At 44.7% G+C, this 25,799-nt stretch overlaps 1 protein-coding gene across 1 annotated transcript; it reads right to left on the bottom strand.

Moving 5' to 3' along the window:
- Nucleotides 1-4,561: 4,561 nt before the first annotated feature.
- On the bottom strand, nt 4,562-24,535 carry LOC139238088 (zinc finger protein 436-like). Its single transcript, XM_070867446.1, has 2 exons — nt 24,431-24,535; nt 4,562-5,977 (listed from the first exon to the last, which is right to left on the bottom strand). The coding sequence occupies exon 2, from the start codon at nt 5,867-5,869 to the stop codon at nt 5,168-5,170; it is 702 nt and encodes a 233-aa protein (XP_070723547.1). The 5' UTR covers nt 5,870-5,977; nt 24,431-24,535; the 3' UTR covers nt 4,562-5,167.
- Between the last annotated feature and the right edge of the window lie 1,264 nt (nt 24,536-25,799).

The raw sequence follows: 25,799 nt of genomic DNA, 5'->3' as shown, positions 1-25,799 counted from the left end.
AGAATGAACCATTTATCCCGACTCTGTTCTCTGTTAGTTAGCCAATCCTCTATCCATGCTAATATATTACCCCCAACCCCGTGAACTTTTATCTTGTGCAGTAACCTTCTATGTGGCACTTTGTCAAACGCCTTCTGGAAGTCCAAATACACTACATCCACTGGTTCCCCCTTATCCACCCTGTTCGTTACATCCTCAAACAACTCCAGCAAATTTGTCAAACATGACTTCCCCTTCATAAATCCATGCTGACTCTGCCTGATCGAATTTTGCTTTTCCAAATGTCCTGCAATGCTTCTTTAATAATGGACTCCAACATTTTCCCAACCACAGATGTTAGGCTAACTGGTCTATAGTTTCTTGCTTTTTGTCTGCCTATTTTAAATAGGGGCATTACATTTGCAGTTTTCCAATCTGCTGGGACCTCCCCAGAATCCAGGGAATTTTGGTAAATTACAACCAATACATCCACAATCCCTGCTGCTACTTCTCTTAAGACCCTAGGATGCAAGCCATCAGGTCCAAGGGATTTATCTGTCTTTAGTCCTATTATCTTACTGAGTACCATCTCCTTAGTGATTGTGATTGTGTTAAGTTGCTCCCCTCCTATAGCCCTTAGACTATCCACTGTCGGAATATTGTTAGTGTCCTCTACCGTAAAGACCGATACAAAATATTTGGTCAGAGTTTCTGCCATCTCCATGTTCCCCATTACTAATTCCCCGGTCTCATCCTCTAAGGGACCAACATTTACTTTAGCCACCCTTTGTTCATCTACATTTCTCAGTGTCCTACCATTTAATGTGTATTCCCTTGTCTTGTTAACCCTCCCCATATGCATTACCTCATACTTCTCCAGATTGAATTTCATTTGCTACTGTTCTGCCCACCTGACCAGCTCATTGATATCCTCCTGCAGTCTGCAGCTTTCTTCTTCATTATCAACCACATGGTCTATTTTTGTATCATCTGCAAATTTCTTAATGCTACCCCCTACATTTAAGTCCAAATCATCGATGTATACCACAAAAGCAAGGTACTGATCCCTGCGGAACCCCACTGGAAACATCCTTCCTGCACAAAAACAGCCAGCAACCATTACCCTTTGCTTCCTGCTTCTGAGCCAATTTTGGATCCAACTTGCCACTTTACCCTGGATCCCATGGGATTTTACTTTCATAAACCAGTCTGGCATGTGGGACCTTATCAAAAGCCTTGCTAAAATCCATGTACACCACTTCAAATGCACTACCCTCATCGACCCTCCATGTTACTTCTTCAAAAAATTCAATCAAGTTCCCTTAACAAATCCATGCAGGTTGTCCCTGATTAATCCGTTTATTTCCAAATGAAGGTTTATTCAGTCCCTCAGAATTTTTTCCAATAGTTTTCCCACCACCGAGGTTAGGCTGACTGGCCTGCAATTACTCGGTCTATCCCTTTCTCCCTTTTTAAACAATGGTACAACATTAGCTGTCCTCCAGTCCTCTGGAACCACACCTGTAGCCAGAGAGGATTGGAAAATGATCATGATAGCCTCTGCTAATTCCTCCTTTGCTTCTCTTAACAGCCTGGGATACATTTCATCTGGACCTGGGGATTTATCCACTTTCAAAGCTGCTAAACTCCTTAACACTTCCTCTTATTTCATCTAATATTTCACACTCCTCCTCCCTGATTGCTATGTCTGCATCGCCCCTCTCTTTTTTGAAAACAGGCGCAAAGTATTCATTCAGAACCATACCCACGTCTTCCACATCCACACACAGATTACCTTTTTGGTTTCTAAATCTTTGCCAATTGTATGATGTGTTCGGTTTACTAATATTTTTTTTAATGAAATACACTTGCTGAGTGGATTCAAAAAAAAATTGAAAGCAGGTTTACAGGTGTGATGCTCTATTCACAGATCGAAGGTGAGAGAGATGCTGTGGGGCACACGCTAAGTAGGTGAAAGTGATTAATAGACTATTTTTTGTGTTTAGTGAACTTGGCCTTTTACCGATACCTTCCCTGGATACCAAGGATGGGGGAGGTACTCTGGAAGGCATGGGAAGCTGGGACTTATCCATGAGAGTAACCGAAGGTATGAGAACTGAAATAATCTCGAGTTAGAACATAAGAAAAAGGAGCAGGAGTAGGCCATTTGGCCCCTCGAGCCTGCTCCGCCATTCAGTAAGATCATGGCTGATCTGATCATGGACTCAGCTCCACTTCCCTGCCCGCTCTCCATAACCCTTTACTCCCTTATCGCTCAAAAATCTGTCCATCCCCCGCCTTAAATATATTCAATGACCCAGCCTCCACAGCTCTCTGGGGCAGAGAATTCCAGATTTACAACCATCTGAGAGAAGAAATTTCTCATCTCAGTTTTAAATGGGCGATCCCTTATTCCAAGACTATATCCTCTAGTTTTAGTTTCTCCTATGAGTGGAAATATCCTCTCTGCATCCACCTTGTCGAGCTCCCTCATTATCTTATAAGTTTCAATAAGATCACCTCTCATTCTTCTGAACTCCAATGAGTATAGGCCCAACCTGCTCAACCTATCTTCATAAGTCAACCCCCTCATCTCCGGAATCAACCGAGTGAACCTTCTCTGAACAGCCTCCAATGCAAGTATATCCTTCCTTAAATACGAGACCAAAACTGTACACAGTACTCCAGGTGTGGCCTCATCAATACCCTGTACAGTTGTAGCAGGACTTCTCTGCTTTTATACTTATATAAGAGAATTAAGGGTTATGGGGAGCGGGTGGATAAGTCCACGGCCAGGTCAGCCATGATCTTGTTGAATAGCAGAGCAGGCTCGAGGGGCTAGATGGCCTACTCCTGTTCCTAATTCTTATGTTCTTATACTCCATCCCCCTTGCAATAAAGGCCAACATTCCATTTGCCTTCCTGATTGCTTGCTGTACCAGCGTAATAACTTTTTGTGTTTCATGCACAAGGACCTCAGGTCTCTCTGTACTGCAGCACTTTGCAATTTTTCACCATTTAAATTATAATTTTCTTTTCTTTTATTTCTGCCAAAGTGGAAAACCTCACATTTTCCCACATTATACTCCATCTGCCAAATTTTTGTCCTCTCACTTAGCCAGTCTATATCCCCTTGAAGATTTTTTGTGTGCTCCTCACAATTTTCTTTCCCACCCATCTTTGTACCATCAGCAACCTTGGCTACATTACACTCGGTCCCTTCATCCAAGTCATTAATATAGATTGTAAATAGTTGAGGACCCAGCACTGATCCCTGCGGCATCCCACTAGTCACTGTTGCCAACCGGAAAATGAGCCATTTATCCCGACTCTCTGTTTTCTGTTAGTTAGCCAATCCTCTATCTATGCTAATATATTACCCCCAACCCCGTGAGCTTTTACCTTGTGCAATAACCTCTTATGTAGAACCTTATCAAATGCCCTCTGGAAATCTAAATACACGTCCACTGGCTCCCCCTTATCCACCCTGCTCGTTACATCCTCAAAGAATTCCAGCAAATTTTTCAAACGTGATTTCCCTTTCATAAAATCATGCTGACTCTGCTTGATTGAATCATGCTTTTCCAAATGTCCTGCTACTGCTTCCTTAATAATGGACTCCAGCATTTTCCCAATGACAGATGTTAGGCTAACTGGTCTATAGTTTCCTGCTTTCTGTCTGCCTCCTTTTTTAAATAGGGGCGTTACATTTGCGGTTTTCCAATCCGCTGGGACCGCCCCAGAATCCAGGGAATTTTGTTAGATTACAATCAATGCATCCACTATCTCTGCAGCCACCTCTCTTAAGACCCTAAGATGTATGCCATCAGGTCCAGGGAACTTGTCCGCCTTTAGTCCCATTATTTTACCAAGTACTACTTCATTAGTGATAGTGATTGTATCCTCCCTACCTATAGCCCCTTGATTATCCACTATTGGGATGTTTTTAGTGTCTTCTACCGTGAAGACCAATACAAAAGATTTGTTCAACATCTCTGCCATTTCCCTGTTCTTCATTATTAATTCCCTAGTCTCATTCTCCAGGGGACCACCATTTACTTTAGCCACTCTTTTACTTTTTATGTACCTGTAGAAACTCTTACTATCTGTTTTTATATTTTGTGCAAGTTTACTTTCATAATCTATCTTCCCTCCCTTAATCATTTTTTTAGTGGTTCTCTGCTGACTTTTAAAATTTCCCAATCCTCTGGCCTCCTACTAGACTTGGCCACATTGTATGCCTTTGTTTTCAATTTGAGACCCTCCCTTATTTCCTTAGTTAGCCATGGAATTTATCCCTTCTCTTACAATCTTTCCTTCTCATTGGGATATATTTTTGTTGCGAGTTATGAAATATCTCCTTAAATGTCTGCCACTGCTCATCAACCATCCCATACTTTAATCTAGTTTCTCAGTCCACTTTAGCTATCCCTGCCCTCATACCTTTGTAGTCTCCTTTATTTAAGCATAGTTTGAGAACCAACTTTCTCACCATCCAACTGAATTTGAAATTCAACCATAGTATGGTCACTCATTCCTAGAGGATCTTTTACTACGAGATCATTTATTAATCCTGCCTCATTACACAGTACTAGATCGAAGATAGCCTGCTCCCTGGCTGGGTCCGCAACGTACTGTTCAAGGAAACTATCCCGGATACACTCTATGACCTCCTCCTCAAAGCTACCCTGGCCAATTTGCTTTGTTCAATAAAAATGAAGGTTAAAATCACCCATGATTATTACCGTTCCTTTTTTACAAGCCTCCATTATTTATTGATTTATACTACGTCCAACAGTGTAGCTACTGTTGGGGAGCCTATAGACAACGCCCACCAGTGACTTTTTCCCTTTATTATTCCTTATCTCCACCCAAACTGATTCAACAGCTTGATCCTCTGAGCCAATATCATTTCTCACTAATGCACTGATCCCATCCTTTATTAACAGTGCTACAGAAAGGAGAAAAGGCCCAAAAATGGAGCAGCTGGTAACAGGACATCAATGAGTCTGCTTTTATCCTGGAGAAATCAAATATCAACAAAATGTGTTATTTGAAATATTAAACTCCAGCCCAGTTATAGGGGTTATTAACATCAGCAGAAACAAACCCAGACTGTTAGAGTGAACACAATTCAGTCCTGGATGTGATTAACAGCAGCAATAACAGCAGACTACAACCCCTGCAGTCACTTGTGAACTTGCTGGTGTCTCAGCAGGGTGGATGACTGAGTGAATCCCTTCTCACACACGGAGCAGGTGAATGGCCTCTCCCCAGTGTGAACTCGCTGGTGTCTCAGCAGAGTGGATGATTGGGTAAATCTCTTCCCACACACGGAGCAGGTGAATGGCCTCTCCCCGGTGTGAACTCGCTGGTGTCTCAACAGATGGGATGAGTGAGTGAATCCCACCCCACACATGGAGCAGGTGAACGGCCTCTCCCCAGTGTGAACTCGTTGATGTGTCAGCACATGGGATGAACGAGTGAATCGCTTCCCACACACGGTGCAGATGAATGGTCTTTCCCCGGTGTGAACTCGTTGGTGTGTCAGTAGGTTGGATAACCCAGTGAATCGCTTCCCACACACGGAGCAGGTGAATGGTCTCTCCCCAGTGTGAACTCGCTGGTGTCTCAGCAGGATGGATGACTGAGTGAATCCCTTCCCACAGTCGGAGCAGGTGAACGGCCTCTCCCCAGTGTGACCTCGTTGATGTGTTTCCAGCTGGGACAGGTAGTTGAAACGCTTTCCACAATCCCCACACTTACACGGTTTCTCCCCGGTGTGACTGCGCTTGTGTCTCTCCAGGTTGGATGATTGGCTGAAGCCTTGTCCACACACAGAATACGAGTACGGTTTCTCACCGCTGTGAACAGTGCTTTTTACTTCCATTTTCAGAGGCCGATGATATTCAGGTCTGATGAATCAAGTGACTCTGCCAGATCCTGATGTGATGTTTGGTTTGAGCTTCCCGTCTGCTAATCCTCCTCTTGTAATACCCTTTAAATGAATTTAAAACAAGAAAAGGGGAGTGTGAGAGAACGCACAAAAAAACAAAGGCGGGTTGTGAAACTGAGCTGAATGAACCTGGTAATTTGTGGGGCCGGCAACAGAACAAAGTGACCATGAGAGCTGTCGGATTATTGTAAAAACCCAACTGGTTCACTAATGTCCTTCAGGGAAGAGAATCAGCCACCCAGTGTGGGCCTGCACAAGACTTTGGCCTCTATGGGAGGAGAGAGTGACAGATAGGAGGGGGGGAAGGGTCGCAGGAGAGGACTTTATACATCGGCAACTCGACCAGAACTTTGACAGAACCTACAAAATACACCACCTCCACCACCCAGAAGGGCAACTGTTGCATGGGAACTCCCTCCCTTACAGCACTGTGGAAGTACCTTCACCACACGGACTGCAGCGGTTCAAGTAGGTGGCTCACCATCATCTTCTCGACTGTAATTAGTCATGGGCAATAAATGCTGGCTTTGCCAGCAACGCCCACATTCCGGAACGAATAAAAAATTTGTATGTGTAAAATGGATTAAAAGCCTCTACAGAAATACTTGTTCCTAAAACAATTCTCGTTTACATTGTGCGGACAGTGTCTGTTAAACAATCTAATCTCCCCCAGAATCCACCTCCATTGACAGTACCACATGGGAAATTGTTGGTCCTACTGGGCTCAGAAGTACTGGGGGTTAAACCCAGCAGCTTCTCCTCCATCCCCACTGCAGCTCAAACTGATGCAACAAACAAACCCACACAGGAGGCCAGGGAGCAACTTCCGCATCCAACGGCCACCCCGATACAGACCGGCTTGGAATTGCTCACTTTGTGTTTCCAGGTTCGGTTCTGTGAACAACACGGGCAATAAAACAAAAGCAAAATACTGCGGGTGGGAGGGAGATTAATATACTGCGGGCAGGCCGCGCTGCACAGGTTATAAAGCTGGAGAACGGCCTATGGCCCGAATGTGATCCCGTGGCCCGATCTGTGTTCCACCGGACAGCGGCTGTGATGCTTTTTCTCGGGTGACAGGCCTGGGTCACGCGCTGCCATCTTAGTGGAGGAAATGGTTCCACGTGCAGCACGGTGCATGTGTGGCCATCTTGGTGCAGGACTAAAGAGAGGCTTCAGGGTCCCAGTGACCTGGAGAGAAAATCATTGACTCATTGATTTTACTCTCACTCTGCACATAGCGGGTGTAGATCTGAACCCAACCAGAGCAGAGGGAGGGAGAAAACTGGGAGTGGAGGAAAGAAATGTTGGAGATGGTGCGATGGGTTTGGATTTCAGCACAGGGAGGAGGGAATGTGTGGGACGGGGATTTACAGCTTCGGGGGAACAATAGAGGAAAGAATGTTCCAGAGAAACTAGAATTGTCTGCTCTGAATTTCTATCCTGTTGTCACAGTGATGACTTTTGTAAACTCGTTTTACAGGGTGTTACAAGAGGAGGATTTGCAGACGGGAAACTCAAACAGAACATCACATCAAGATCTGACAGAGTCACTCCATTCATCAGGGCCTGAATATCATCGGCCTTTGACTGTGGAAGGAGAAATGTTTGTCTGTTCTGTCTGTGGGAAAAGATTTCAAACATCAGTGTGACTGGAAAAGCACCGAGACACACACACCCGAGTGAGAGTGTTCCAGTGCACTGACTGTGGAAAGAGCTTTAACCAGTTACACAGCCTGAAAAAACATCGCACCATTCACAGGGGGGAGAAACCATACACGTGTTGTGTGTGTGGACGAGGCTTCAACTGATCATCCAACCTGGAGAGACACAAGGACACCCGCACCACGGAGAAACCGTGGAAATGTGGGGACTGTGGTACCCATCTGATCCGGAAAAACATCGACGCAGTCACACTGGGGAGAGGCCATACACCTGCTCCATGTGTGGGAAGGGATTTGCTCCGTCATCCCACCTGCTGACACACCAACATATTCACACTGGAGAGAGACTTTTGAATGCTCTGACTGTGGGAAGATCTTTAAAAGCACAGAGCAACTGGTGACACATCAACACACTCACTCTGGGGAGAGGCCATTTATCTGCTCTGAGTGTGGGAAGGGTTTCACCGTGTCATCCCACCTGCTGACACACCAGCGAGTTCACAATGGGGTTGGTTTCTATCAAACAGGATAAACTAGTCAAAGTTGGAGAAGATATGTTATTCCTATATTTAAAGACTGTGGTAGGAAAGATTTTATTTATTCATTCATGAAATGTGGGCAACACTGGCAAGTCCAGCATTTATTGCCCATCCCTAATTGCCCTTGAGAAGGTGATGATGAACCACCTTCTTGAAGCATTGAAGTCCGTGTGGTGAAGGTGCTCCCACAGTGCGAAGACATCTCGGGGGGCGGGGGCGGTGGGGTTGTGAGGCTGAAGGAGATTACAGAGATAGAGAGGGGCGAAGCCATGGAGGGATTTGTAAACAAGGATGAACATTTTGAAATTGAAGCATTGCTTAACCGGGAGCCAATGTAGGTCAGGGAGCACAGGGATGATAGGTGATCCTGACTTGGTGCAAGTTAGGACACGGGCTGCCGAGTTTTGGATGACCAAGGCACCTTGTGTAGGCACTGGGCCTCTTGGATTGGGGAATCAAGCAGGCGGAAGTTTTAAAAATACTATTACCGCACTTAGTCGTCAAATAACTATTTATTTCAAAAAATGGAAAGACTTGCACTTATATCAAGCTCTGTGCCCTCAGGATGTCAGCATTTTACAGCCAATTAATATTTGCTGGTGTTACTGGGGCACGGGGAAATTTTTATAACACGGGAGGGGGCCTCAATGCAAAAAGGTTGCGAACCCCTGATCTAAATTGTCTCATTAAGTACTCCCAGGGCAGGTACAGCACAGGTTAGATACAGAGTAAACCTCCCTCTACACTGTCCCATCAAACACTCCCAGGGTAAGTACAGCACGGGTTAGATACAGAGTAAAGCTCTCTCTCCACTGTCCCCTCAAACACTCCCAGGGTAAGTACAGCACGGGTTAGATACAGAGTAAAGCCCCCTCTACAATGTCCCATCAAACACTCCCAGGGTAAGTACAGCACGGGTTAGATACAGAGTAAAGCCCCCTCTACAATGTCCCATCAAACACTCCCAGGGTAAGTACAGCACGGGTTAGATACAGAGTAAAGCCCCCTCTACAATGTCCCATCAAACACTCCCAGGGTAAGTACAGCACGGGTTAGATACAGAGTAAAGCTCTCTCTCCACTGTCCCCTCAAACACTCCCAGGGTAAGTACAGCACGGGTTAGATACAGAGTAAAGCTCTCTCTCCACTGTCCCCTCAAACACTCCCAGGGTAAGTACAGCACGGGTTAGATACAGAGTAAACCTCCCTCTACACTGTCCCATCAAACACTCCCAGGGTAAGTACAGCACGGGTTAGATACAGAGTAAAGCCCCCTCTACAATGTCCCATCAAATACTCCCAGGGTAGGTACAGCACGGATTAGATACAGAGTAAAGGTCCCTCTACCCTGTCCCCTCAAACACTCCCAGGGTAAGAAAAGCTATGACCACTGGTTACCAACCCGCTTGCTAGAGGAAACAGTTTCTCCCTACTTGCTCTATATACCTCTATTAGGTCTCCCCTTAACCTTCACTGCTCTAAGAAGAACAATCTCTGCTTCTCCAATCTTGCCACATAACTGAAGTCCCTCAACCCTGGTCAACCTCCTCTACACCCTCTCCAAGGCCTTGACATCCTTCCTAAAGTGTGGTGCCCAGAATTGCACACAATACTCCAGCTGAGGCCCAACAAATGATTTGTAAAGGTTTAGCGTAACTTCCTTGCTTTGTATTCAATGGCCATTTTGAAAAGCCAATTATCCCATATGCTTTCTTAAATGCCTTATCAACTTCCATTTTGATTATACAGCCTCTCCATGTTGTTTCCCCCAAAGTGCATTGTTGTGGGAAAAAACACCACTCGAAGTCACTTCTAGTCCACGATACGAGAATTCTTTAATACAAGCATGCAGGGGAGAGCGTTTGGCATCCTGAAGTTCAAGTCCTGAAGTCTCTCAACTTCACAGCAGTTGTGGCAATGTATTTATACATAATCCAGCAGAAGCGAAACTCGACAGTTGACAAGCTGAGCGCTTACTCAATCAATAGCCGAGCAACTGTCAATTGTTAATCACGTAAGCTCTCAGCAGATGCATTTTGTTATCTCAACTGTCTTCTGTTTGCCCATTGCCTCTGTCACAAGGTTTCATCGTTACCCATTGTCTCTGTAACAAGGCATCATGAAACCTCTTTATACCAACTGTTACTTATTAACTGCTGACACAATACTTCTGTCTGTTTTGGCAAAGCTTCCCATCATGCTACACTGTTTCAAAATAACATTCACATCAACCCCATGCTTCCCACTTTATGCATCATTTCACACTTATTCACATTAAATTTCATCTGCCATGTGTCTATCCATCTCGCCAGTCTGTCTATGTCCTCCTGAAGTCTACTACTTTCCTGCTCACTATCTACAATGTTAACAAGTTTTGTATGATCTGGAAACTTCAAAATTGTACACACATACCCAAATCCAAGTCATCTATATATAACAAGAAAAGCAATGGTCCTAATATTGACCCCTAATAATTCTCTCCAGTTAGAAAAAACATCTGTTCAGCACTACTCTCTGCCTCCTATCCCTCAGCCAAGTTACCATCATCCCTTCAATACCCTGTGCTTCTATTTTCCGAATAAGTCTGTTATGTGGTACTTTATCAAATGCCTTTTGAAAGTCCATATAGATAACATCTACTGCACCACCTTCATCAAGGATCAAGATGTTGAATCAGTTTGGGTGGAGATAAGGAATAATAAAGGGAAAAAGTCACTGGTGGGCATAGTCTATAGGCCCCCTAACTGTAGCTACACTGTTGGACGGAGTATAAGTCAAGAAATAATGGAGGCTTGTAATAAAAGAATGGCAATAATCATGGGTGATTATAACCTTCATATTGATTGGACAAAGCAAATTGGCCAGAGTAGCCTTGAGGAAGAGTTCATGGAGTGCATCTGGGATAGCTTTCTTGAACAGTACGCTGCAGAACCAACCAGGGAGCAGGCTATCTTAGATCTAGTACTGTGTAATGAGGCAGGATTAATAAATGATCTCGTAGTAAAAGATCCTCTAGAAATGAGTGACTATAATATGGTTGAATTTCAAATTCAGTTGGAGGGTGAGAAAGTTGGTTCTCAAACCAGGGTCTTAAGCTTAAATAAAGGAGACTACAAAGGTATGAGGGCAGAGTTGGCTAAAGTGGACTGAGAAACTAGATTAAAGAATGGGGCAGTTGAGCAGTGGCAGACACTTAAGGAGATATTTCAAAACTCGCAACAAAAATATATCCCAATGAGAAGGAAAGACTGTAAGAGAAGGGATAACCATCCGTAGCTAACTAAGGAAATAAGGGAGGGTATCAAATTGATAACAAAGGCATACGATGTGGCTAAGACTAGTGGGAGGTCAGAGGATTGGGAATTTTTTAAAAGCCAGTAGAGAGCGACTAAAAAAATGATTGAGAGGGAAGATAGATTATGAAACTAAATTTCCATGAAATATAAAGGAAGAGTGGCTAAAGTAAATGTTGGTGCCCTCATGGATGAGACTGGGGAATTAATAATGGAGAACAGGGAAATGGCAGAGACGTTGAACAAATATTTTGTATCGGTCTTCACGGCAGAAGACACTAAAAACATCCCAATAGTGGATAATCAAGGGGCTATAGGTAGGGAGGAACTTAATACAACCACTATCACTAATGAAGTAGTACTAGGTAAAATAATGGGACTAAAGGCAGACAAGTCCACTGGATCTGATGCCTTACATCCTAGGGTCTTAAGAGAAGTGGCTGCAGAGATAGAAACATAGAAAATAGAAACATAGAAAATAGGTGCAGGAGTAGGCCATTCAGCCCTTCTAGCCTGCACCGCCATTCAATGAGTTCATGACTGAACATGCAACTTCAGTATCCCCTTCCTGCTTTCTCGCCATACCCCTTGATCCCCCGAGTAGTAAGGACTTCATCTAACTCCCTTTTGAATATATTTAGTGAATTGGCCTCAACTACTTTCTGTGGTAGAGAATTCCACAGGTTCACCACTCTCTGGGTGAAGAAGTTTCTCCTCATCTCGGTCCTAAATGGCTTACCCCTTATCCTTAGACTGTGACCCCTGGTTCTGGACTTCCCCAACATTGCGAACATTCTTCCTGCATCTAACCTGTCTAAACCCGTCAGAATTTTAAACGTTTCTATGAGGTCCCCTCTCATTCTTCTGAACTCCAGTGAATACAAGCCCAGTTGATCCAGTCTTTCTTGATAGGTCAGTCCCACCATCCCGGGAATCAGTCTGGTGAATCTTCGCTGCACTCCCTCAATAGCAAAAATGTCCTTCCTCAAGTTAGGAGACCAAAACTGTACACAATACTCCAGGTGTGGCCTCACCAAGGCCCTGTACAACTGTAGCAACACCTCCCTGCCCCTGTACTCAAATCCCCTCGCTATGAAGGCCAACATGCCATTTGCTTTCTTAACCGCCTGCTGTACCTGCATGCCAACCTTCAATGACTGATGTACCATGACACCCAGGTCTCGTTGCACCTCCCCTTTTCCTAATCTGTCACCATTCAGATAATAGTCTGTCTCTCTGTTTTTACCACCAAAGTGGATAACCTCACATTTATCCACATTATACTTCATCTGCCATGCATTTGCCCACTCACCTAACCTATCCAAGTCACTCTGCAGCCTCATAGCATCCTCCTCGCAGCTCACACTGCCACCCAACTTAGTGTCATCCGCAAATTTGGAGATACTACATTTAATCCCCTCGTCTAAATCATTAATGTCCAGTGTAAACAGCTGAGGCCCCAGCACAGAACCTTGCGGTACCCCACTAGTCACTGCCTGCCATTCTGAAAAGTACCCATTTACTCCTACTCTTTGCTTCCTGTCTGACAACCAGTTCTCAATCCATGTCAGCACATTACCCCCAATCTCATGTGCTTTAACTTTGCACATTAATCTCTTGTGTGGGACCTTGTCGAAAGCCTTCTGAAAGTCCAAATATACCACATCAACTGGTTCTCCCTTGTCCACTTTACTGGAAACATCCTCAAAAAATTCCAGAAGGTTTGTCAAGCATGATTTCCCTTTCACAAATCCATGCTGACTTGGACCTATCATATCACCATTTTCCAAACGCACTGCTATGACATCCTTAATAATTGATTCCATCATTTTACCCACGACTGAGGTCAGGCTGACCGGTCTATAATTCCCTGTTTTCTCTCTCCCTCCTTTTTTAAAAAGTGGGGTTACATTGGCTACCCTCCACTCAATAGGAACTGATCCAGAGTCAATGGAATGTTGGAAAATGACTGTCAATGCATCCGCTATTTCCAAGGCCACCTCCTTAAGTACTCTGGGATGCAGTCCATCAGGCCCTGGAGATTTATCGGCCTTCAATCCCATCAATTTCCCCAACACAATTTCCCGACTAATAAAGATTTCCCTCAGTTCCTCCTCCTTACTAGACCCTCTGACGCCTTTTATATCCGGAAGATAGTGGATGCATTGATTGTAATCTACCAAAATTCCCTGGATTCTGGGGCAGTCCCAGCATATTGGAAAACTGCAAATGTAACGCCCCTATTTAAAAAAAGGAGGCAGACAAAAAGCAAGAAACTATAGACCAGTTAGCCTAACGTCTGTCGTTGGGAAAATGCTGGAGTCCATCATTAAGGAAGCAGTAGCAGGACATTTGGAAAAGCATGATTCAATCAAGCAGAGTCAGCATGGTTTTATGAAAAGGAAATCATGTTTGACAAATTTGCCGGAGTTGTTTGAGGATGTAATGAGCAGGGTTGATAAGGGGGAACCAGTGGATGTGGTGTATTTGGATTTCCAGAAGGCATTCGATAAGGTGCCACATAAGAGGTGCACAAGATAAAAGCTGACGGGGTTGGGGGTAATATATTAGCATGGATAGAGGATTGGCTAGCTAACAGAAAATAGAGAGTCGGGATAAATGGGTCATTTTCCAGATGGCAAAGAGTAACTAGTGGGGTGCCACAGGGATCTGTGCTGGGGCCTCAACTATTTACAATCAATATTGTATTATATTGAATGAAGGGACCGAGTGTAATGTAGCCAAGTTTGATGATGATACATAAGAACATAAGAATTAGGAACAGGAGTAGGCCATCTAGCCCCTCGAGCCTGCTCCGCCATTCAATAAGATCATGATTGATCTGGTCGTGGACTCAGCTCCACTTACCCGCCCTCTCACTGTAACCCTTAATTCCCTTATTGGTTAAAAATCTATCTATCTTTGACTTGAAAACATTCAATGAGCTAGCCTCAACTGCTTCATTGGGCAGAGAATTCCACAGATTCACAACCCTCTGGGAGAAGAAATTCTTTCTCAACTCGGTTTTAAATTGGCTCCTCCGTATTTTGAGGCTATGTCCCCTGGTTCTAGTCTCCCTTACCAGTGGAAACAACCTCTCTGCCTCTATCTTGTCTATCCCTTTCATGATTTTAAATGTTTCTATAAGATCAACCCTCATCCTTCTGAACTCCAACGAATAAAGACCCAGTCTACTCAATCTATCATCATAAGTTAACCCCCTCATTTCTCGAATCAGCCTAGTGAATCGTCTCTGTACCCCTTCCAAAGCTAGTATATCCTTCCTTAAGTAAGGTGACTAAAACTGCACGCAGTACTCCAGGTGCGGCCTTACCAATACCTTATACAGTTGCAGCAAGACCTCCCTGCTTTTGTACTCCATCCCTCTCGCAATGAAGGCCAACATTCCATTCGCCTTCCTGATTACCTGCTGCACCTGCAAAATAACTTTTTGGGATTCATGCACAAGGACCCCCAGGTCCCTCTGCACCACAGCATGTTGTAATTTCTCCCCATTCAAATAATATTCCCTTTTACTGTTTTTTTTCCCAAGGTGGATGACCTCACACTTTCCGACATTGTATTCCATCTGCCAAACCTTAGCCCATTCGCTTAACCTATCCAAATCTCCTTGCAGTCTCTCTGAGTCCTCTACACAACCCGCTTTCCCACTAATCTTTGTGTCATCTGCAAATTTTGTTGCACTACACTCTGTCCCCTCTAGGTCATCAATGTATATTGTAAACAGTTGTGGTCCCAGCACTGATCCCTGTGGCACACCACTAACCACTGATTTCCAACCGGAAAAGGACCCATTTATCCCGACTCTCTGCTTTCTGTTCGCCAGCCAATTCTCTATCCATGCTAATACATTTCCTCTGACTCCGCGTACCTTTATCTTCTGCAGTAACCTTTTGTGTGGCACCTTATCGAATGCCTTTTGCAAATCTAAATATACCACATCCATCGGTACACCTCTATCCACCATGCTCGTTATATCCTCAAAGAATTCCAGTAAATTAGTTAAACATGATTTCCCTTTCATGAATCCATGCTGCGTCTGCTTGATTGCACTATTCCTATCTAGATGTCCCGCTATTTCTTCCTTAATGATAGCTTCAAGCATTTTCCCCACTCCAGATGTTAAACTAACCGGCCTATAGTTACCTGCTTTTTGTCTGCCCCCTTTTTTAAACAGAGGCGTTACATTAGCTGCTTTCCAATCCGCTGGCACCTCCCCAGAGTCCAGAGAATTTTGGTAGATTATAACAAATGCATCTGCTATAACTTCCGCCATCTCTTTTAATACCCTGGGATGCATTTCATCAGGACCAGGGGACTTGTCTACCTTGAGTCCCATTAGCCTGTCCAGCACTACCCCGCTAGTGATAGTGATTGTCTCAAGGTCCTCCCTTCCCACATTCCTGTGGCCTGCAAATTTTGGCATGGTTTTTGTGTCTTCCACTGTGAAGACGGAAGCAAAAGAATTGTTTAAGGTCTCAGCCATTTCCACATTTATTATTATTAAATCCCCCTTTTCATCTTCTAAGGGACCAACATTTACTTTAGTCACTCTTTTCCGTTTTATATATCTGTAAAAGCTTTTACTATCTGTTTTTATGTTGTGCGCAAGTTTACCTTCGTAAGCTATCTTCCCTTTCTTTATTGCTTTTTTAGTCATTCTTTGCTGTTGCTTAAAATTTTCCCAATACTCTAGTTTCCCACTAACCTTGGCCACCTTATATGCATTGGTCTTTGATTTGATACTTTCCTTTATTTCCTTGGTTATCCACGGCTGGTTATCCCTTCTCTTGCCGCCCTTCTTTTTCACTGGAATATATTTTTGTTGCGCACTATGAAAGAGCTCCTTAAAAGTCCTCCACTGTTCCTCAATTGTGCCACCGTTTAGTCCTTGTTTCCAGTCTATTTTAGCCAACTCTGCCCTCATCCCACTGTAGTCCCCTTTGTTTAAGCATAGTACGCTCGTTTCTGACACAACTTCCTCATCCTCAATCTGCATTACAAATTCAACCATATTGTGATCACTCATTCCGAGAGGATCTTTTACTAGGAGATCGTTTATTTTTCCTGTCTCATTGCACAGGACCAGATCTAAGATGGCTTGCTCCCTTGTAGGTTCTGTTACATACTGTTCTAAGAAACAATCCCGTGTGCATTCTATGAATTCCTCCTCCAGGCTACCTCGTGTGATTTGATTTGACCAATCGATATGTAGATTAAAATCCCCCATGACTACTGCCGTTCTTTTTTCACATGCCTCCATTATTCCCTTGATTATTGCCCGCCCCACCGTGAAGTTATTATTTGGGGGCCTATAAACTACGCCGACCAGTGACTTTTTCCCCTTACTATCTCAAATCTCCACCCACAATAATTTCAACATTTTGTTCATTAGAGCCAATATGATCCCTCACAACTGCCCTGATATCATCTTTTATTAACAGAGCTACCCCACCTCCTTTCCCTTCTTGCCTATCTTTCTGAATCGTCAGATACCCCTGTATGTTTAATTCCCAGTCTTGGCCACCCTGTAACCATGTTTCTGTAATGGCCACCAAATCATACCTATTTGTAATGATTTGTGCCGTCAACTCATTTACTTTATTTCGAAATGCTGCGTGCATTTAGGTAGATTGTTTTCATCCTAGTTTTTAAACCATGATTTTTAGTTTTGACCCCTCCCCTGCAGCCCTTTTATATTTAGTGGCCCTTTTTGTTTCTTGCCTTTGGTTTCTCTGCTCTCCACTTTTACTCATCTCTTTTCTGTCTTTTGTTTTTGTCTCATTTTTGTTTCCCTCTGTCTCCCTGTATTGGTTCCCATCCCCCTGCCATATTAGTTTAACTCCTCCCCAACAGCACTAGCAAACACTCCCCCTAGGACATTGGTTCCAGTCCTGCCCAAGTGCAGACCGTCCAGTTTGTACTGGTCCCACCTCCCCCAGAACCTGTTCCAATGCCCCACGAATTTGAATCCCTCCCTGCTGCACCACTGCTCAAGCCACGTATTCATCTGTGCTACCCTGCGATTCCTACTCTGACTAGCACGTGGCACTGGTAGCAATCCCGAGATTACTACTTTTGAGGTTCTACTTTTTAATTTAGCTCCTAGCTTCTTAAATTCGTCTCATAGGACCTCATCCCTTTTTTTTACCTATGTCGTTGGTACCAATGTGCACCACTACAATTGGCTGTTCTCCCTCCCTTTTTAGAATGTCCTGCACTCGCTCGGAGACATCCTTGACCCTTGCACCAGGGAGGCAACATACCATCCTGGAGTCTCGGTTGCGGCCGCAGAAACGCCTATCTATTCCCCTTATGATTGAATTCCCTATCACTATAGCTCTCCCACTCTTTTTCATGCCCTCCTGTACAACAGAGCCAGCCAAGGTGCCATGAACTTGGCTGCTGCTGCTCTCCCCTGATGAGTCATCTCCCTCAACAGCACTCAAAGCAGTGTATCTGTTTTGCAGGGGGATGACCAGATGGGACCCCTGCACTACCTTCTTTGTACTACTCTTCCTGTTGGTCTTCCATTCCCTAGCTGGCTGTGGATCCTTCTCATGCGGTAAGACCAACTCACTACACGTGCCACTTATGTCATTCTCAGCATCGTGGATGCTCCAGAGTGAATCCACCCTCAGCTCCAAATCCGCAACGCGGTCCGTCAGGAGATGGAGGTGGATACACTTCTCACACACGTAGTCGTCAGGGACACTGGAAGTGTCCCTGAGTTCCCACATGGTACAGGAGGAGCATAACACGTGACCAAGCTCTCCTGCCATGCCTTATCCCTTAGATACCCTTAAATTGGTAACAGCAATGTTACAGTTTACTTACTGATATAAAAAAGAAAAAGAAAAGATACTCACCAATCACCAGCCAATCACTTACCCCCTTGGCTGTGATGTCACCTTTTGATTCCTTTCTACTTCTTTCTTGCCTTGTCTCCCCGCTGTAGCTGTACAAGTCCGCCTTTATAGGCCGCTCCGACGCTGCTCCCGCCTCTCGCCAACTGCCGCTGCCTGTGGAACACCCGCTGGGCCTTTATAGGCCGCTCCGACGCTGCTCCCGCCTCTCACCAACATACAAAGATGGGTGAGAAAGCAAATTGTGAGGAGGACACAAAAAATCTGCAAAAGGATATCGACAGGCTAAATGAGTGGGCAAAAATTTGACAGATGGAGTATAATGTGCAAAAATGTGAGATTATTCACTTTGTCAGAAATAATAGAAAAGCAAATTATAATTTAAATGGAGAAAAATTGCAAAGTGCTGCAGCACAGAGAGATCTGGGGGTCCTTGTGCATGAAACACAAAAAGTTAGTAAGCAGGTACAGCAAGTAATCAGGAAGGCAAATGGAATGTTGGCCTTTATTGCAAAGGGGGATAGAGTATAAAAGCAGAGAAGTCTTGCTACAAATGTACAGGTTATTGGTGAGGCCACACCTGGAGTACTGCGTACAGTTTTGGTCTCCTTATTTAAGGAAAGATATACTTGCATTGGAGGCTGTTCAGAGAAGGTTCACTAGGTTGATTCCGAAGATGAGGTTGACTTATGAGGATAGGTTGAGTAGGTTGGGCCTATACACATTGGAGTTAGAAGAATGAGAGGTGATTTTATTGAAACTTATAAGATTATGAAGGGGCTCGACAAGATAGATGCAGAGAGAATATTTCCATTCATAGGGCAAACTAAAACTAGGGGACATAGTCTTAGAATAAGAGGCCGCCCATTTAAAACTGAGATGAGGAGAAATTTCTTCTGTCAGAGGTTTGTAAATCTATGGAATTCTCTGCCCTAGAGAGCTGTGGAGGCTGGGTCATTGAGTATATTTAAGGCAGAGATAGACAGATTTTTGAGTGATTAGGGAGTAAAGGGTTATGGGGAGCGGGCAGGGAAGTGCAGCTGAGTCCATGATCAGATCAGCCATGATTTTATTGAATGGCGGAGCAGGCTCGAGGGGCCAAATGGCCTACTCCTGCTCTTATTTCTTATGTTTTTCACCCTCTGTTACTTCCTCAAAGAACTCAATTAGGTTAGTCAGATACGATTTGCCTTTAACAAATCTGTGCTGGTTGTCCTTTATTAAATCATGCTTCTCCAAGTGCGACTTAATTTTGTCCTTGATAATGGTCTCTAGTAGTTCACCCACCACTGAGCGTGGACTGATTGGCCTGCAGTTACCAGATTTATCCCTCTCCCCTTTGTAAAATATGGGTGAAACATTTACAATCCTCCAATCCTCTGGCACCACTCCCATATCCAAGAAAGATTGAAAGATTGTGGTCAGAGTCTCTGCTATCTCCACCCCAGCTTCCCTCATCAATCTAGGATGTATCCCATCTGGACCGGGTGACTTGTTAACTTTGAGTGATGACAAATTACTTAGCACCTCCTTTCTAGCTATGTTCATCCTATCCAATTTCTTTACTATTTTCATCCTATCCAATTTCTTTACTCCTTTCTCCTCTCCTGCGACATTAACTGCATCCTCTTTTGTGAAGATAGATAGAAACATAGAAAATAGGTGCAGGAGGAGGCCATTCAGCCCTTCGAGTCTGCACCGCCATTCAATAAGATCATGGCTGATCACTCCCTCAGTAACCCTTTCCTGCTTTCTCTTCATACCCCTTGATTCCCTTAGCCATAAGGGCCATATCTAACTCCCTCTTGAATATATCCAATGAACTGGCATCAACAACTCTCTGCGGCAGGGAATTCCACAGGTTGACAACTCTCAGTGAAGAAGTTTCTCTTCATCTCAGTCCTAAATGGCCTATCCCTTATCCTAAGACTACGTCCCCTGGTTCTGGACTTCCCCAACATCAGGAACATTCTTCCCGCATCTAATCTGTCCAGTCCCGTCAGAATCTTGTACGTTTTTATGAGATTCTCTCTCATCCTTCTAAACTCCAGTGAATAAAGGCCCAGTTGATCCAGGCTCTCCTCATATGACAGTCTAGCCATCCCTGGAATCAGTCTGGTGAACCTTCGGTGCACTCCCTCAATAGCAAGAACGTCCTTCTTCAGATTAGGAGACCAAAACTGTACACAATATTCCAGGCGAGGCCTCACTAAGGCCCTGTATAACTGCAGTAAGACCTCCCTGCTCCTATACTCAAATCCTCTAGCTATGAAAGCCAACATACCATTTGCCTTCTTTACCGCCTGCTGTACCTGCATGCCAACTTTCAATGACTGATGAACTATGACACCCAGGTCTCGTTGCACCTCCCCTTTTCCTAATCTGCCGCCATTCAGATAATATTCTGCCTTCCTGTTTTTGCCCCCAAAATGAATAACCTCACATTTATCCACATTATACTGCATCTGCCATGCATTTGCCCACTCACCTAACCTATCCAAGTCACCCTGCAGCCTCTTAGCGTCCTCCTCACAGCTCACTCAGTTTAGTGTCATTTGCAAACTTGGAGATATTACACTCAATTCCTTCATCTAAATTGTTAATGTATATTGTAAAGAGCTGGGGTCCCAGCACTGAGCCCTGCGGCACTCCACTAGTCACTGCCTGCCATTCTGAAAAGGACCTGTTTATCCCGACTCTCTGCTTCCTGTCTGCCAACCAGTTCTCTATCCACGTCAGTACATTACCCCCAATACCATGCGCTTTGATTTTGCACACCAATCTCTTGTGCGGGACCTTTCAGTACCTCAGCCATGCCTTCTGTTTCTGTATGGTGAGCTCCTTTTTGGCCCACGATCAGCAACCCCCACCCCCCCCCCATACCTTTCACTAACCTTTTACTTTTTATACGTTTATAAAAGGTTTTCGGGTTTCCTGTTATGTTACCCGCTAATCTTTTCTTGTATTCTCGCTTTGCCCTTCTTGTATCCTGTTTCAATTTCCCCCACACTCCCTGTATTCTGCCTGGTTTTGACTGCATTCTGTATCTGACATTTGTCGTAAACCTCCTTTTTCTGTTTTATTCTAACCTATCGAGCCTTGAATGCCTCATCTTTCCTCCGTATGGGAATATGCTTGGTTTGTACCCAAACTCTCTCAGCCTTGAAGGCCTGCCATTGCTCATTCACTGTTGTCCTGGACAATCTTTGTTTCCAGTCCACCTTCGCAAATCTCTTCCAGTTGGTTATTTTCACCGCTGATTTTTCTTTGTCCCTTTCCATAACTATTTTAAACCTAATTATATTGTGATCACTGTTAAAAGATCCCTCCTGCTCCAGAACTGATGAGCGACCCATTAAATGTTCTGACTGCGAAGAGGTTTCGGAGCTCATCCAACCTACTGAGTCACCAGCACAATCACACAGATCCTTAAAGAAAGGGAGATGTTTAAGAAAGTCAGGCGGCACTAATGGTTTTCAGCCATTTCAGTGTAGTAAACCTTTAATTACAGTATCGCAGAACAAGGAGAATCACGTCCTTTAACTACCACAAATCCTTTTGTGGAGGAGAGGGGGAGATACAGTCTGTCCCAGGAACTGTTGCAGAACAGAATTAGTGACCCTGTCCCTTTAAGGGCTTGACCTTAAGTTTCTCATCCTTAAAATTCTCATCTTTGTTTTCAAATCACTCCATGGCCTCGCCTTTCCCTATCTCGGTAATCTCCTCCAGCTCAAAGAACCTTCCGAGATAACTGCACTCCTCTAATTCTGGCCTCTTGAGCATCCCCAATTTCCATCACTTCATCACCGGCGGCTGTGCCTTAAGCTGCTGAGGCCCAAAGCTCTGGAATTCCTTCCCTAACCCTCTCTACCTCCGTTAAGACACTCTTTAAAACCTACCTCTTTGACCAAGCTTTTGGTCATCTGCCCTAATATCTAATTTAAAAAAAATATTCATTCACGAGATGTGGGCGTCGCTGTCAAGGCCATTACCCATCCCTAAGTGCCCTCGAGAAGGTGGTGGTGAGCCACCGTCTTGAATACAACTGAGTGACTTGCGAGGCTATTTCAGAGGCCAGTTAAGAGTCAACAACATTGCTGTGGGTCTGGAGTCACATATAGGCCAGACCGGGTAGATTTCCTTCCCTAAAGGACATTATATAAGAGCATACGAAATAGGGGCAGGAGTAGGCCATATGGCCCCTCGAGCCTGCTCCGCCATTTAATACGATCATGGCTGATCCGACTCAGGTTCACTTCCCTGCTCGCTCCCCATAACTCCTTATTCCCTTATCAGTTAAGAAACTGTCTAGCTCTGTCTTAAATTTATTCAATGACCCAGCTTCCACAGCTCTCTGAGGCAGCGAATTCCACAGATTTACAACCCTCAGAGAGGAAATTCCTCCTCATCTCAGTTTAAAATGGGCAGCCCCTCATTCTAAGATTATGCCCCCTAGTTCTAGTCGCCCCCATCAGTGGAGCCATCCTCTCTGCATCCACCTTGTCAAGCCTCCTCATAATCTTATACGTTTTGATAAGATCACCTCTCATTCTTCTGAATTCCAATAAGTAGAGGCCCAACCTACCCAACCTTTCCTCATAAGTCAACCCCCTCATCTCTGGAATCAACCTAGTGAACCTTCTCTGAACTGCCTCCAATGCAAGTAAATCCTTTTTTAAATATGGAAACCAAAACTGTATGCGGTATTCCAGGTGTGGCCTCACCAATACCCTGTATAGCTGTAGCAAGATTTCCATGCTTTTATACTCTATTTCCTTTGCAATAAAGGCCAAAATTCCATTGGCCTTCCTGATCACTTGCTGTACCTACATACTACAACCTTTTGTGTTTCATGTACAAGGACCCCCAGGTCCCGCTGTACTGCAGCACTTTGCAGTTTTTCTCCATTTAAATAATAACTTACTCTTCAATTCTTTTCTGCCAAAGTGCTTAACCTCACACTTTCCAACGTTATACTCCATCTGCTGAATTTTTGCCCACTCACTTAGCCTGTCTATGTTCTTTTGCCGGTTTTTTGTGTCCTTCTCACACAGGCTTTTCCTCCCATCTTTGTATCGTCAGCAAACTTGGTTATGTTACACTCGGTTCCTTCATCCAAGTCGTTAACATATAGATTGTAAATAGTTGGGGTCCCAGCACTGATCCCTGCGGCACCCCAGTAGTTACTGATTGCCAACCCGAGAATGACCCATTTATTCACACTCTCTGTTTTCTGTTAGTTAGCCAATCCTCTATCCATGCTAATATATTACCCCCAACCGTGTGAGCTTTTATCTTGTGCAGTAACCTTTTATGTGGCATTTTGTCAAATGCCTTCTGAAAATCCAAATACACCACATCCACTGGTTCCCCCTTATCCACCCTGCTTGTTACATCCTCAAAGAACTCCAGCAAATTTGTCAAGGTACTAGCTTTTTATTCCAGATTTAATTTTTAATTGAATCTAAATTCCACAGTTGCCATGGTTGGATTTGAGCTCATGTCTCTAGATTATCAGTCCGGGCCTCTGGATTACTGGTCCAGTAACATAACCACTCTGCTACCGTTCACGTTATTATGTAACTCGGTGTCAAATTTTGTTTTATAATGCTCCTGTGAAGCATCTTGTGATGTTTTACTACCTTAAAGGCGATATATAAATAAAAGTTATCATTGTTTCCTGAAACAAACAATAAATTCCCAGTGGTTTAAAAATTGTTTTAGTCCCAAATATTTTGTTCCACAAAAGCACGGGGTTTGTCTGCTTTCTGCTTTTATTCATGTATTTAAAAAGTCTACATTAAGATCTGAGCCAGTGGATTGTGAGACTAAGAGCCTTGTCTCCAATAATGGGAACAAAGACCCACAGCCTCCCCTGGCCCCAAACAAGGGGCTGCAGAAAGTCCCGCCCCTCGGGGTCCCCGATTGGTTGGAGGACCCGCCGCCGCTCGCTTCCTACTGGTCGGAAGCTCCCGTCAATCAGGCCGTGTGCCCGGGTCACGTGTGAACAAGCTCCAGTCGGACTCGGGTTTCTGTTTCCCTTTATTCTTTCCCTATTCACCCTCCCTTTCCCCCGCGCGATTCTCCTCCTAATCGGAAGGAGAAAACTCACTTTGTGTATAAACTCTTCAGCGGACACAACGCCTTTCCCTGGAAGGCCTCGCGCCAACTCGACCACAGGATCCGAGGATGGTGGGGGCGGGAGGGGAGCGGTTGGTGTCCTCTGGGCATGCGCGGTTATTACCGCTGGCAAACGAGAGGGACGTTGTGCATGCGCGTGCGCGGAATCTCGGCTGTCAATTAACCATCAGGCAGATGAGGCTGCTAGTGAAACCTGGAAAATCAGAAATGTATAGCACAGAAGGAGGCTATTCGGCCCATCGTGTCCGTGAGCTAGCCGGCCTAATCCCACTTACCAGCTCTTGGTCCGTAGCCTTGTAGGCTTCAAGTGCATATCAAAATAAAGACTTTGCAGAGAATTAGTACTTTTGGAGTGTAGTTACTGTTGTAATGTGGGAAACGCGGAAGCCAATTTGCGCACAGCAAGCTCCCACAAACAGCAATGTGATAATGACCAGATAATCTGTCTTTGTTATATTGATTGACGAATAAATATTGGCCAGGACAGCGGGGATAATACCCCTGCTTTTCTTTGAAAAAGTGCCATGGTATCTTTTACGTCCACATGAGAGACGGTACCTTGGTTTAATGTCTCTTCCGAAAGACGGCACCTCCGACAGTGCAGCACTCCTTTAACATTGCACTGGAGTGTCAGCTTAGATTTTTGTGCTCAAGTCCCTGGAGTGGGACTTCAACCCATAACCTTCTGACTCAAACGAGTGTGCTGCCCACTGAGCCACAGCTGACCCCTCTGCGAAGGGAAGTATGTCCTTCCTATCCACTCTATCTAGGCCCCTGATAATGTTATCAGCATCATCATCATCATCGTAGGCAGTCCCTCAGAATCGAGGAAGACTTGCTTCCACTCCTAATGTGAGTCTTTTGGTGGCTGAACAGTCCAATGGCGAGAGCCACGGACCCTGTAACAGGTGGGACAGACATTCGTCGGGAGAAGGGGGTAAGGTGAGACTGATTTGCTGCACGCTCCTTCCACTGCCTGCGTCTGATCTCTTCACGCTCGCGGCATTGAGATTCGAAGAGCTCAACGCCCTCCCGGATGCACTTTCTCCACCTCCAGGGACTCTCAGGTGTCAGTGGTGATGTTGCACTTTACCAGGGAGGCTTTGAGGGTGTCCTTGTAACGTTTCCGCTGCCCACCTTTGATTCATTTGCCGTAAAGGAGCTCCGCTTAGAGCAATTGCTTAGGGAGTCTCGTGTCTGGAATGCGAACTATGTGGCCTGCCCATTGAAGCTGATCGAGTGTGGTCAGTGCTTCAATGCTGGGGATGTTAGCCTGGGCGAGGACACTGATGTTGGTGCGCCTGCCCTCTCGGGATTTTCAAGATCTTGCAGATACATCG

Source organism: Pristiophorus japonicus, chromosome 2, assembly GCF_044704955.1.
Source record: "Pristiophorus japonicus isolate sPriJap1 chromosome 2, sPriJap1.hap1, whole genome shotgun sequence".
In the NCBI taxonomy this organism is placed as follows: Eukaryota; Metazoa; Chordata; class Chondrichthyes; family Pristiophoridae; genus Pristiophorus; species Pristiophorus japonicus.
This window is presented reverse-complemented; position numbering and strand designations above follow the sequence as displayed.

Excerpts from the sequence above, each read along its gene's own strand:
- LOC139238088 (XM_070867446.1), bottom strand. The coding sequence starts at position 5,869 with ATGGAAGTAAAAAGCACTGTTCACAGCGGTGAGAAACCGTACTCGTAT.